Source organism: Pseudorca crassidens, chromosome 3 (genome assembly GCF_039906515.1).
Source record: "Pseudorca crassidens isolate mPseCra1 chromosome 3, mPseCra1.hap1, whole genome shotgun sequence".
Lineage (NCBI taxonomy): Eukaryota > Metazoa > Chordata > Mammalia > Artiodactyla > Delphinidae > Pseudorca > Pseudorca crassidens.
Window position 1 is genome coordinate 36,506,863 of NC_090298.1, and position 14,833 is coordinate 36,521,695.

The following is a 14,833-nucleotide window of genomic DNA, read 5'->3' on the forward strand; positions in this document are numbered from 1 at the left end:
AAAGGACTCTGCAGTCAAAGCTCCCACCAGTGTGATGTGCAGAGTGCTTGTTTTACTGCTCATGTTCTACTCCTATGACTTATTACAAAACAGACAAGACAACAACAAAAACACACCTGCATGGTTTTCAATTTCAAAGATAGAAATTTCCTTTTCTTCTAAGTTTTCCTGCTCTGACTTTTCACATTAATACTCATTGACTCTTATCTTTATTATAAGAAATTGTTTATTTCTTATAATAAACTGTTTATTATAAGAAACTTTCTCCATGGCTTGTGCTTAGCAGCTCAGAGTGGTTCATAATAATAATATAAGTGAAATAGCTCCTCGTAATTGGGCATAGTAGAATATGCTGGGTGCTTTACAAATATTAACTCTTTTGATCCCCAAACTAATTCTGGAGGTAGGAAATATTATTCTCACTTTACAAGATATTTTAATACACCATTTATTTATTTATTTATTTATTATTTTTTATCTTTTTAAATTTATTATTTTATTTTATTTTTTGGCTGCGTTGGGTCTTCATTGCTGCATGTGGGCTTTCTCTAGTTGTGGCGATCGGGGAGCTACTCTTCATTGTGGTGCACAGGCTTCTCATTGCAGTGGCTTCTCTTGTTGCAGAGCACAGGCTCTAGGCACATGGGCTTCAGTAGTTGCAGCACGTGGGCTCAGTAGTTGTGGCTCGCGGGCTCTAGAGCGCAGGCTCAGTAGCTGTGGCGCACGGGCTTAGTTGCTCCACGGCATGTGGGATCTTCCCGGACCAGGGCTCGAACCCATGTCCCCTGCATTGGCAGGCGATTCTCAACCACTGTGCCACCAGAGAAGCCCTAAGACACCATTTATTATTCGCCTTTGTGTTTATGGAGCCTGCCCTAGCACCTGGCACATTCAAATGAATATAATAATTGTTAAATGAACATTAGATGAATATTCTATTTGTTAGCTCATTTCACGTTTTGGAATCCTCTCCAGATAGGTTATGGTAGCAGAAGCACTACCACATATCAAACATCTATTAATATTACTAGTATGTTTACCTTCATTATTTTATTATTTATTGAAGGAAACATGCAAGTCCAAACCAGCACAGAGTGGTTTTATTATGTGAGAGGGAATGGAATGCACCCTAAGTGTAATCAGCATCCCGAAAATTGAATTTTTGTTGTGACAAAGAATTCTTTTGGGTATCCTCTGAGCCTAATGCTTGGTTACACAACACCCAGTATTATAAAAGCTGAAAAATGTTGACAGTGTCAAACAGCCAGCTCAAATGAATGATTTGCTTTCTATCCAGATGTCGTATAGACATTAAACTCTTTATGATTTTGCAGTCCATTTACTTGAGATAGTGTCCAGATTGCCTGGGATATAGAAGGCTTACAAAAATGCAGCGGCATTCTCCGAGCAAATTTTCTGATTTTTGCACTTTGCTGTTTGTTTCCAAATGAAAAGAAAACAGAATGAAGTAGATCAAAGCCAAACCAAAAATAACTTTTTTTTGCCTTGCAATCAACAAATTAGCACCTACAAAGCATTGAAATGAGAGATGCTAGTCAATGGTATACATGTTGTTATTGCTTTGTCTGTATTATGACCTTTCCTTTGTTTTCATATTTATTTCTTAGTTTGCTTGGAATTATGTGAATTAAGGATCTCTTTAATGTAGCATACAATTTTCATTACAGGACTTAATAACTTGAAAGGAACAGTCTTGGACAGTGTTGCAAATACTTTGTCTTAGAAGTTGGCAACTCTTCAATCTGTGGATCAGTGGTCACAGGATAGTCTCATTAATCACTTAAGCAAGCAAAAAAAAAAAAAAAAAAAAAAGAAGGAAACAAAACAAAGCCCTAAACCCTAAACATTTGTTGGAACTGTGATGTTGCGTTGGTAAATTCAGAGATGAAAATTAATTTAGTTTAGTTTTTAAGAGACCACATGGAATTAGCTTAATGGTGATATGATTGTGGATATGTATTTAACAAGTTGACTTTGATTGTTAAACTACTGTGTGGTTTCCTAATTTCTCTTTGTAAGATACCATCAGAAGTGGGTACACATTAATAAAATGTCCTCAGAAATTCTTTCCCTCTCCTCCATTCAGTTTTATAGGAAGAAAAGGAGGGTTCCTTTTAAGCCAAGTTAAAGTGGTCATATTCTTCTACATTCTGTGCCTCTGTCATCTCTCCCTTTATACAGGACTGTGTGATGCAGGTGATGAAGCCTCTTTGTACATTTCACTTTTTTTTTTTTTTAAAGTAATCTATTGCAGAAATATCTCAGTGTCTGAAATTGGCCTTTGAATCAGTTTTTAAGGGCAAGAATTTGGTAGAACGTATTTCTGGTAATTTTGTTTCAGAATCCTGTGATTTAAAACTAGAAAAGATTTATCAAAATCAGCAAATGTTGAATGTTTGGGAAGTGTCAGGTATGGCTATTTGGATTTTCATTCAACCTTGGATTTAAGTATAGGAGGTTGTGTTAAGAATTTAAAACTCCACGTTGGATTGAGATGAAGAACTTAATTAAAAGCATCACTTTAATTTTTCTCTGACCCTCTTGTCTGTTAGTAATATGCATAAATATATTCTGAACTTTATTTTATATGTAAGAAACTTAGACAAATCCACCAGACTCTGGGCTTTATGAAATGTGAATGTTATATCTGGTAAATGGGGTTAGGTCAAAAGAACAATTTAAAAAACTCTGACAACATTTTGATCCACATCTTTGAAACTTATGATAAGTCAAGTGTGGCCCTTTGCTCATCTTCTCTGCTCGTTTCTTCCCTGCCTTTGCCTCTGTCCCACTTCTGCAGTATATGTAATTCTCTCTCCTAAGGTGGTAGCAGGCTTGCCTATCTTTGGATGAGTGGTTATGTTTTTTTTTCTCTGATGTGTTCCTTATCACTGAAAATCTCCAGGTGCTTTTTGCTCTTTAAAAATAAAGTGTTGTCTTTTTTTTAAAGTATAGGTTGACACTTATATAGCTTTAAAATAGTATAACTGATGGATCAATGATATGTTTATTACAACCCTTAAAATAGGATTTAATTTTTTGGAATTCTTTATGAAGTGATACATTCAGCTATGATCATTTAGAATGACTACTTTGATCACACAGTGATTTGAATTCTTAAAATTTTTTTTTTTTTTTTTTTTTTTTCGGTACGCGGGCCTCTCACTGTTGTGGCCTCTCCCGTTGCGGAGCACAGGCTCCGGACGCGCAGGCTCAGCGGCCATGGCTTACGGGCCCAGCCGCTCCGTGGCACGTGGGATCTTCCCGGATCAGGGCACGAACCCACGTCCCCTGCATCGGCAGGCGGACTCTCAACCACTGCGCCACCAGGGAAGCCCCTTAAAATGTTTTTGATTACTCAAAACATCTAGCTTCCTGTCTTTTTTTTAACCACCACATCTCTAGAGATCTCCAAACAGTTTTCAAAACCAGATCCGTTATTGTCACATATTCCAGCCGTGGTGTTTGTATGGTACTTTGTTGGATGATTGTAAATGAGCATGCAATAAATGCCTTCCTCTTACTTTTTCCTGACATTATTTTTCTAGTTAAAAGATGGGTGTAAATTTTAGCGAAGCAGTGTATAAACTAACTCATTTACCTTTTTTGGAAGTGAAATATTTTAGAAGGCTAATGATGAATCCAGTCACTTCTGTTATTGCTTCATGGAGCTGTAGTTGATTTGGAAAATAAGACAGTATCAACTCCCACATTTCCTTTTTTCCTGATGACAGAGGGCAGCAGACTTCTAAATGATAGGGATCCCTGTCCTTTGATTCCTCCCTGTTGCCTTTTGACAGCTTGCAGCTGGTATCAGAATTCACCTGCGATCTGTAGGGTCACCTTGTAAAATTTCTTATGGCTGTTATTCTCTTTTACTCTGGTGAAATACATGTCAATATGGAGGTGGAACTTGCTCAATCAGTACACAGATAATAATGACTAGATCTGAGTTTTTCACATCTATGTCAATATGACTGGTAATTTTCCATTAAATTTTTAAAAATTTATTTTGACTGAAAAGATATCAGTGTACACTTGATTTTATAGAAAAAAATGATGTGATTTCCCAGATGTCTTCTTATCATTTAAATTTTTGAAATAATTTTCAGAAGCTAGATCAAATTGGTTTGGTTAAAATGTTTTAGGTGATCAAATAAGCCTCTTTAAATGATTCTGAATACCATATACACAGGATTCATACCATTTTCAAAAGTTATGTGGATTAAGCTCTCACAGCTACAATTTCACTCTCCAGGCAATGAATCGCTCCCTGGCTAATGTGATTCTTGGAGGCTACGGTACCACTTCAACAGCTGGTGGAAAACCCATGGAAATTTCTGGCACGCATACAGAAATCAACCTTGACAATGCAATTGACATGATTCGAGAAGCTAATAGCATTATTATTACTCCAGGTAAAAAACCAAAACCCCAAAGCAAACAAACAACCTGTAATAGCGGTTGTAATTGATTACATTAAAGTAATTTCTTGTAATAGGGAAAAAAATCAAAGTGGAACGTCTTCACTTTTGAAAACTTAATGGAAATTTAGAAGCAGCCCTGTGATTACTAAGTGGAAAGTCCTGAGAATTCTTGGCTTAGGTTAATATCTTGGGAATCACATAGAGATTCTATAAATTGAGGTAGTGGATTCTACCTGTGTCTTTTTGTGGTTCTGTACAAATGTTTAAATCATCTTTGAGTCTTGGTTATTTTTTTTTCTCATTGGTAAATTTTGGGCCTATGTCAGCATTAAATTAGTATATGAAAGTGTCTAACTTACTTGTTAGACTCGCTCAGTAAAGGTTGGTAAATGTTAATATCTTTCTTTCCAAAAGTAAATGTTTAAAAAATCATTGAGAATCATGTGGTTTCCAACAAGATGAGGTAACAAGGCCCAGTAGAAAGGACTTCATCTAGGAGTCATAACACCTTACTTCTGTTTTTAATTTTGCCTCTGACAATTGACATATGTGGACCAAGTCAGTTAATCTCTTCAGGCCTCAGTTTCCCCATTTTCTGAGGTTTAGCCCAGTACTTCTTTACTCATCGCAGAATGCCGTTGTATTTATTACAGGCAATACATTGATTCCAGATTAGGATTTTTAACTCTATCATGCTATCATAGAAGTTTTCTATAAAGAAAGTCAATTGATTCGATATGTGGGTAGTTTGCTGGTTGGTTATATACTAAGATGTAAATAAATGACAAACCTTAGCAGGATTGAATATTCAGGTGCAAGCCTTCTCAAGTGGGGGCAATATCATTTTCTAGGGGCGTTTGAAACACGTGGGTTTGGGGTTTTGGTTTGTCTCCAGGACGGGGCTGCTACTGTCAGCTGGTGTGTGGGAGCAGGTAAACTAAATATTCTGTAAAGCCTGGGACATTCCTGCAGCATGGCTTGTCCCAGCCAGAGTGCTTTGGCATTACCTGTTGAGAAACGCTGTGCTGGAGTGTGAAGGGGGAGAGTAAGAGACAGCACTCTTTTCCCTTTCGGCATTTTCCATCTAGTGGAGAAGTGAGATAGATAAATAATGCACGGTGGGTTATGATAGGGCTGAATTGGATGATATAGACACTTTTTCTACCATGGGAAACCTAAGAAGGACTGTTAGGAAGTGAGGATTTGTATGGGGCCCTAGAGGATGGATGGCACTGGGCGGGGGCAGAGGGAGTACCTTGAGCAGAGACTTGGTCTTTGGAAAAATGAGTGTAGGAAAGTGGGGACAGATGTGAGATTCATTGCACAGAGAGGAGGGACAGAGCACAGGGGTTCAAGGGGAAGGGAGATGACTGACATTTTCGGTCATACCTGTAGGACCATCAGAAATACGGAACACTTTATTCATTTATTTATTTTTTGGCAGAGGGGGAAGGTTTTAAGTTCTTATTTGAAGACGTTAAGTTGGTGGTGGAGCTGGGACAGCGGACAGGCTGAACTCGAGCTCAGTGAGCCTGGAGACAAGTTGGGAGCCGTCAGGTGGTTGTTGAAGCCATGGGATGGGCTGAGATTTTCCAGAGAGAATGAGGTGCAAAGTTAAAGCCCTGGGGAGCTTCATCATTTAAGGGCGAGGGCACAGAAGGAGAAGATCTGTTCAAGAAAATCGAGGAAGAGTAGTGACAAAGTCAGGAAGGGCACCAGGGGACTGTAATGTTATCAAAGCCAAGTAGGGAGACAGTTTGAAAATGTTTATGTGAGAGCAAGTGAGAGCCTGTGCACGTGTGTGTGTGTGTGTGTGTGTGTGTGTGTGTGTGTGTGTGAGTGTGTATGTGAGATGTGTGATATGTGATGTAGGGAGCAAGTGCCTAGCAGTGTCAGACACTGTAGGAGACTGAGAAGGGACCATGAGAATTTGAATTTGAAATTTAGGCCAATATATTTAAAAGTCCGTATTGTAAGTTTTTTGTTTTCACCTCTAGTCCTGTTAACTGATTGCCCTTTTTGGCATAAAAATATGTTTCAATCAAGAGAGAAATTGTAGTTCATACAATCTGAAATAAAACCGCATTCTTCTGTGTTCTTAATGTTCCTTGTAGGCTACGGTCTCTGTGCAGCCAAAGCTCAGTACCCCATTGCTGATTTGGTAAAGATGCTCTCTGAACAGGGCAAAAAAGTCAGGTAAGTTCTTGCAGTTCGTGTGTTAAAGGAAAGGAAAATAGATGACCTCCTTTCCCTCCTTTCGGTGACTGTTTCTTCAAGTGGAGTTTTACCTGTGAATACTAGGTAGAGAAACTATTATAAGTTGTAAAAGACTCTATTCTAGCCTTAGGCTTACCTGTTAGTCGTCGCTATCTCTGATAGCCTCGAACCTAAATATAGTCTCATTTTAGAAAAGGAAATTTTATTGTACTAAATTCCAGGATAGTTATCAGTAGGGAAAAAGAGAAACCTGGTTTCTCTGTGGTTTGATTTGGGGAAGGAGGTCAAGCAAGGCATCTGAATCACGTCAAGTTGTGTCTTTTTGGTGTCTGTTGTTTATACTGAAGAAAAACATCCCAAACGAGTGGTCTCTGAAGGGTGAGACCCGGTGGTGAAACTGTGGCTGGTTAATAGTTGACTGATAAAGCTCTCACACTCAGGCTGGAAAAGACTGCAGAAAAATTTCTTTTCCTATATATAAAATAGGTAATCAATAAAGCCATACACTTTTTGAATTGTGAATTAGAATGGCAGCTGTTCCTGCTACTTGCCATTTGGGCACTGGACTCTGCTCTTGGGCGGATATTAAGCAGAATGGCAAAGTCAAGGACTCTGCATTTCTAGATTATTCCCCATGACCTTGGATAAAGCGTTTTGTGGGGTGTAAAAATGGGGCGGGGGGTGATGAACCCTTGCAGTACTTTGCGTCTGTTCTGCGCACCTTTGGATCCACGTTCTGGAACTCCGCTGTTAGGAAGCAGCGAAGAAGGGACCGTCTGGAGTTGTCCCTGGAGCATAGCTGCTTCGTGTTGCGTGGGGAGACGGATTCCCTAGCAGTTTCACTGACACGGTACCGTAAGTCAGAGCGGCAAGATAACTCTCTTGTTAAATACAATTAGTTTGTTCACCAGGATGTTAATGTATGTTGACAAAACAGTTAATGTCTGTTAATAAAAATTCCTTTGAGCTGTCAATCTTACACTTTTGTCTGGAGGCAGATGATAAGAAAATAAGCCACAGTGTGCCTAGAACTAGTCAGACTATCTGTGCCAGACTGGATGCAGAGTCCTATAATCTTCAGCTTGAATGTCCCAACTGTTAATAGCGGTAAAAGAGACTTAGATGATGAAATCAGAGGGTTATCTAAAATATTTTAGTGTCAGCTACATTTTATTTCTTCCTTTCTTCTCACCCTTTTTTTTCCTTCTTCAGTCCTTTTCTTGCTCTTGACCTATATAGTGAGTCTGTGCTTTTCAAATACACAGAATCAAGATACTGTTTCATGATAGGACCATCGTTTCTGTGATGTAGACAGCTTCCACGTTTGGTAAAATCTTAGATGAATTGAAGATAGAAAATGAGAAAAGGCATCCTCTTTGTTTTCTAATTTTCACATAAAAGGTCTCATTTTCATAACTTATTCCTGTTTTCATAGAGGGTGTTAAACAGTGCTTCCCTTTTAGTCGTAGTCTTGCCACTTAAAGCATTTGCAGACCTGCAAGTGGAAAGGATGTGTTACAGAATCTTTCATGATTTTCCTAAAAAGAAATTGTTTCTCTTTATTCAATCCACATGTGAAAAATTCTAATGTATTAGTAATGCCTTCTATCACCACATAACTGTTTAGGAGATGAGTGGCAATCATAATAAAACAGAGAAAGATGGCTTTCATGTCTTAGTTATCCTTAGGGAGGGGAATGATTAATTTGACATACCTCTCTTATTACCCACTGGTCAGTCCAGGTTGTGGGTGCAGGTTGAGCAGCTTGACGGAAGGCAGGATGTGAAAGGAAAGGAATTAAGAGGGAAGGAAAAAAATCATCTGAAAAAAAAAGGGATAAGACAAATGAAATTTTAGTTTCTGACCTGATTAAAATTTGAATTTTATCCATGAGGACATAATATAAACTGCTGTTTTAAGAGGAGGATTTCTGTCACACTGCATTGGAAAAGTAATTATTTGACTTAAGATTTATAGCAGATATTTAATTAAACATATATGAAGAGTTTCTCAGTTATAATTTGTTTTTTATTGAAGTAATTCTGTGGCCAGAGCATCAGGCTTTTCATGAGAGCTTTTGTTTCATATAATCGTCATCGATTTTTCAAATAAGTTATGAATAATAAATTTATTAATAATTTATTATGTAGGATCAGAATAAAATTATTGGTCAGCCTAATCTCTACTTGTGAGTTAGGAAGAGTAAGCCATTTATACTGATCTATTTCATATTAAAGATGAAATATATATTAATATGTACAAGGGTTTTATTTGACTATAATATGTTGAATTTTCAACATGGGCTTTGTAATCAGTTATGTAAATCTCACATTTGAATTAAATGGAAGAGAACTATTCTTGCTAACATGATGAGAGTATATTATCATATTTTTCCTTCCTAGTGTCCGTGTGGGATTTTTTTTTTTTTTTAAAGGGAATATAGCAACTTTGTTGATTTTGCTTTATTTGTGTCATCTTTCCATAGGAGAGATGCAGATTTTCTTTATGAAGTTAGGACTGTGTATATACATGGATGTTAGCTTTTTCTTAAGAGGCAAATGTCTGTTTGAACAAGAGATGGCTGCAGCGGTTACCTCGTATTTTAATGAAATAAATCTGTATTTACAGTTTGTGGTAATTTAGTCCTTTCATCACTCTGTGGAGCTCCCACGGTGTTCATTGAGCACAGCTGCCGGGCCTCTGCTGTTAGTAGATCTTTGTGCCTCCGGACCCCAGCATGCCCAGCATCCAGATGTGGTGACATATTAGCACACATTCCGCATGGAAACGTGCCAGTGTGGACATACGATTGCGATCAATTAGTTATGCCCAAGTGGTGCCAAGAAAAATTGCATCTGTCATACAGTCTGTCTGGCTTCATGGCCCATGGTTGATTTAGAGACACTCCTGTTTTCCTTTACTCTGGCCATAGTCCTAACATGCTCACAGAGAGTTGAGATTATCTAGTGAAGCACATGACATTTCATGACAAGAGCTCATTTCGGAATGTCATGGAAGTTCACTGACTTAGCTGTTCTTTAGTGGCCAGGATATTGTTGCTTCCCGGGCACCCAGAACACCTAATTTATGCTTGATCTCTGAAAGCATTTTATTACAAAAATCTTACGATACAAGAGCACAGACATTTTTTTCTCTTTGTTTCCCAGTCTTTGGATCGATGTGATAGGCTTTTCATTGTAAAGCTGAGATAATCTTTCCAAGGAATAATTCTTAGAAAGAGGTATATATGTTTTTCTTTTTGCAGTTAATCACTGCTTGATTTTCTTTGTATAAAGCCATTATTGCTTTTAAATTTATGAAACCACCTTTCAACTTCTTTGATCGACTAACTGATGTTATATATTGCTTTCATGTTAATGTTCAACTCTATCTTTCTATTAATAATTTATTGATAGAGACTTATTACTAGGTACTGAGAATACAAGAATGTGTAAGCCCCAGTTCCCACTCTCAAAAGTTTATAGATATAAAGAGAACAAATTGATCAACAAATGAATCAGTGAATGAATTCCATTTAATATGATAGTATGCTAAGAAGAGTAGAGTAGAAGGAAGGTAGGAATGCAAAAGAGAAGAGTAGATAAGTGTCCAGGGGATATTTTAAACTTTTTATACTACTCATAACATGACATTTTTTTTGCAGGTTTTAAAAAATAAATATTTACTTTTTCATCCTCTGTCTAAACACATCTAGCTGCCAGTGGTATTTGCAGTTTAATAGTGTTTTACAGTCTTGTGTGACCTGGCTATAAGTTTAAATATATGTTATTTTTACTAGGAAACCCATTCTTTGGAGACAGTTGAAGATGAAATATTTTGTTGATCTAACTGGATTTTCCTGTTTTTCATGGATTAAATGTAATCTAAATAAACAAGAGTTCAGCCGTCTTGGATTTTGTTATGTTTTGGGGTACGGGAAGAGCTAGGACATGCAAATTTATCAAGTAATAAAGGTACATGCATCTGACAGTAGAAGTTAGGCCAGATAAAAGATCCAGTGTAGTAGTTAAATAAAGAAATAGATATTATTTATGAGTTTCTTACCAGCTTTGCAATACTTTCTTATCAACCATGACTGTTCATGTTAATGACAATTCACTGTATGAATAATTATATAGTACTTTGTGCCAGGCACTGTTCTAGGTCCTGAGAATACATCAGTGAATACAAAGATCAAAAATCCTGACCCTGTGGAGTTTTACATTTGCTGGGAACTTAGATAATAGGTGTTAAGATATTCTGAATTGAGGACGCTTATAACCTCATTGTGTTTCCAATTCAGATGCTAGTTGAAATGATGAAGAACAGCAAGAGCCTAGGTCATTATATCTGAGTTTCAGAGTTACAGCTGGCACTATTTGGTGAGGAGTTAGCCAGTGCTTCTGGTTTTCTGAAAGAATACGGTGTGTTTCTTTGCACTGAGCCTGCCTTCTTGTAAAACATGGTGACAGGTGGGTGGGTGTGATGGGAGTTATTTGTGTAATTAGTCAAATGAGTGAAACTTTTGGTAGAAGAGAGGAAAGCTAAAGAGTACATGTGTATTCACGTACATCTCTATATTCAATCTATGGTATAAAATTGCCAGTAATCCCTCAGAGCAAAATATGTATTTTAACATGTTTATTGGAGTATAATTGCTTTACAATGGTGTGTTAGTTTCTGCTGTATAACAAAGTGAATCAGCTATACATATACATATATCCCCATATCCCCTCCCTCTTGCGTCTCCCTCCCACCCTCCCTACCCCACCCCTCTAGGTGGCCACAAAGCACCGAGCTGATCTCCCTGTGCTATGCAGCTGCTTCCCACTAGCTATCTATTTTACATTTGGTAGTGTATATATGTCCATGCCACTCTCTCACTTCGTCCCAGCTTACTCTTCCCTCTCCCCGTGTCCTCAAGTCCGTTCTCTACGTCTGCGTCTTTATACCTGTGCTGCCCCTAGGTTCTTCAGAACCATTTTTTTTTCTTTTTTTAAGATTCCATGTATCTGTGTTAGCATACGGTATTTGTTTTTCTCTTTCTGATCTCATTTTATTGATTTGAGTCCTCTCTCTCTTTTTCTTGATGAGTCTGGCTAAAGGTTTATCAATTTCGTTTATATTCTCAGAGAACCAGCTTTTAGTTTTATTGATCTTTGCTATTGTTTTCTTTCTTTCTATTTCATTTATTTCTGCTCTGATCTTTATGATTTCTTTCCTTCTACTAACCTTGGGTTTTGTTTGTTCTTCTTTCTCTAGTTCCTTTATGTGTAAAGTTAGATTGTTTATTTGAGATTTTTCTCGATTCTTGAGGTAGGCTTGTATTGCTGTGTACTTCTCTCTTAGAACTGCTTTTGCTGCATCCCACAGGTTTTGGATCATCGTGTTTTGGTTGTTTTTTGTCTCTAGGTATTTTTTGATTTCCTCTTTGGTTTCTTCAGTGATCTCTTGGTTATTTAGTAATGTATTGTTTAGCTGCAATATGTTTGTGATGTTTTTTTCCCCCTGGAATTGATTTCTAATCTCATAGCATTGTGGTTGGAAAAGATGCTTGATATGATTTGAATTTTCTTAAATTTACCAAGGCTTGATTTGTGACCCAAGATGTAATCTATACTGGAGAGTGTTCCATGTGCACTCAAGAGGAAAGTGTAATCTGCTGTTTTTGGATGGAATGTCCTATAAATATCAATTAAATCTATCTGATATATTTTGTCATTTAAAGCTTGTATTTCCTTATTAATTTTCTGTCTGGATGATCTGTCCATTGGTGAAGTGAGGTGTTAAAATCCCCCACTATTATTGTGTTACTGTCGATTTCCTCTTTTATAGTTGTTAGCATTTGCCTTATGTATTGAGGTGCTCCTATGTTGGGTGCATATGTATTTATAATTGTTATATCTTCTTCTTGGATTGATCTCTTGATCATTATGTCATGTCCTTCCTTGTCTTTTGTAACATTATTTTAAAGTCTATTTTGTCTGATATGAGACTTGCTACTCCAGCTTTCTTTTGATTTCCATTTGCATGGAATATCTTTTTCCATCCCCTCACTTTCAGTCTGTATGTGTCTCTGGGGTCTGAAGTGGGTCTCTTGTAGACAGCATATAGATGGGTCTTGTTTTTGTTTCCATTCAGCGAACCTGTGTCTTTTGGTTGGAGCATTTAATCCATTCACATTTAAGGTAATTATCGATATGTATGTTCCTGTGACCATTTACTTAATTGTTTTGGGTTTGCTTTTGTAGGTCCTTTTCTTCTCTTGTGTTTCCCACTTAGAGAAGTTCCTTTAGCATTTGTTGTAGAGCTGGTTTGGTGGTGCAGAATTCTCTTAGCTTTTGCTTGTCTGTAAAGCTTAAATTTTCTCCATTGACTCTGAGTGAGATCTTTGCCGGGTAGAGTAATCTTGGTTTTAGTTTCTTCTCTTTCATCACTTTATATATCATGCCACTCCCCTCTGGCTTGTAGAGTTTCTGCTGAGAAATCAGCTGTTAACCTTATGGGAGTTCCCTTGTATGTTGTCGTTTTTCCCTTGTTGCTTTTAATAATTTATCTTTGTCTTTAATTTTTGTCAATTTCATTTCTATGTGTCTCGGTGTCTTTCTCCTTGGGTTTATCCTGCCTGGGACTCTCTGCACTTCCTGGACTTGGGTGGCTGTTTCCTTTCCCGTGTTAGGGAAGTTTTCGACTATAATCTCTTCAAACATTTTCTTGCGTCCTTTCTTTCTCTCTTCTCCTTCTGGGACCCCTATAATGTGAATGTTGGTGCATTTAATGTTGTTCCAGAGGTCTCTTAGGCTGTCTTCATTTCTTTTCATTCTTTTTTCTTTATTCTGTTCCACAGCAGTGAATTCCACCATTCTGTCTTCCAGGTCATTTATCTGTGCTTCTGCCTCAGTTATTCTGCTGTTGATGTATTTTTCATTTCAGTTATTGTATTGTTCATCTCTGTTTGTTTGTTCTTTAATTCTTCTAGGTCTTCGTTAAACATTTCTCGTATCTTCTCGATCTTTGCCTCCATTCTTTTTCCGAGGTCCTGGATCATCTTCACTATCATTATTCTGAATTCTTTTTCTGGAAGGTTGCCCATCTCTACTTCATTTAGTTGTTTTTCTGTGGTTTTATCTTATTCCTTCATTTGGTACGTAGTCCTCTGCCTTTTCATCTTGTCTGTCTTTCTGTGAATATGGTTTTTGTTCCACAGGCTGCAGGATGGTAGTTCTTGCTTCTGCTGTCTGCCCTCTGGTGGATGAGGCTGTCTTAGAGGCTTGTGCAAGCCTCTTGATGGGAGGGACTGATGGTGGGTAGAGCTGGGTGTTGCTCTGGTGGGTGGAGCTCAGTAAAACTTTAATCCGCTTGACTGCTGATGAGTGGGGCTGTGTTCCCTCCCTGTTGGTTGTTTGGCCTGAGGCAACCCAGCTGTGGTGCCTACCAGCTGTCTGGTGGGGCTAATGGCAGACTCTGGGAGGGCCCATGCCAAGGAGTACTTCCCAGAACTTCTGTTGTCAGTGTCCTTGTCCCACGGTGAGCCACAGCCACTCTCTGCCTCTGCAAGAGACCCTCCAACACTAGCAGGTAGGTCTGGTTCAGTCTCCTATTGGGGTCACTGCTCCTTCCCCTGGGTCCTGATGCGCATACTACTTTGTGTGTGCCCTCCAAGAGTGGAGTCTCTGCTCCCCCGAGTCCTGTCCAGGTTCTGCAGTCAAATACTGCTAGCCTTCCAAGGCTGATTCTCTGGGAATTCCTCCTCCTGTTGCTGGACTCCCAGGTTGGGAAGCCTGATGTGGGGCTCAGAACCTTCAGTGGGTGGACTTCTGTGGTATAAGTGTTCTCCAGTTTGTGAGTCACCCACCCAGCAGTTACAGCATTTGATTTTATTGAGATTGCGCCCCCCTTACTGTCTCATTGTGGCTTCTCCTTTGTCTTTGGATGTGGGGTGTCTGTTTTGGTTAGTTTCAGTGTCTTCCTGTCGATGAGTGTTCAGCAGTTAGTTGTGATTCTGGTGCTCTCGCAAGAGGGAGTGAGTGCACGTTCTTCTACTCTGCCTTCTTGAACCAATCTAGGAAACAGTACATTTTTACCTTAATAGTATCTATAGAAGGGTTAAACGTGGCCTTTTGAAATTTGACACTATTCGACACTTGAATATTAACTGCGACCAATG

At 38.3% G+C, this 14,833-nt stretch overlaps 1 protein-coding gene across 5 annotated transcripts in view; it reads left to right on the forward strand.

Annotated features, from left to right (window-relative positions):
- NNT (nicotinamide nucleotide transhydrogenase) overlaps positions 1 to 14,833 on the forward strand; it is a 93,659-nt gene that overhangs the window by 62,892 nt on the left and 15,934 nt on the right. For all 5 annotated transcript variants that reach the window (XM_067730639.1, XM_067730637.1, XM_067730638.1 and 2 more), the window contains 2 exons: positions 4,280 to 4,439; positions 6,563 to 6,644. In XM_067730639.1, coding sequence (XP_067586740.1) covers positions 4,280 to 4,439; positions 6,563 to 6,644 — 242 coding nt within the window. The remainder of the gene's footprint in view (positions 1 to 4,279; positions 4,440 to 6,562; positions 6,645 to 14,833) is intronic.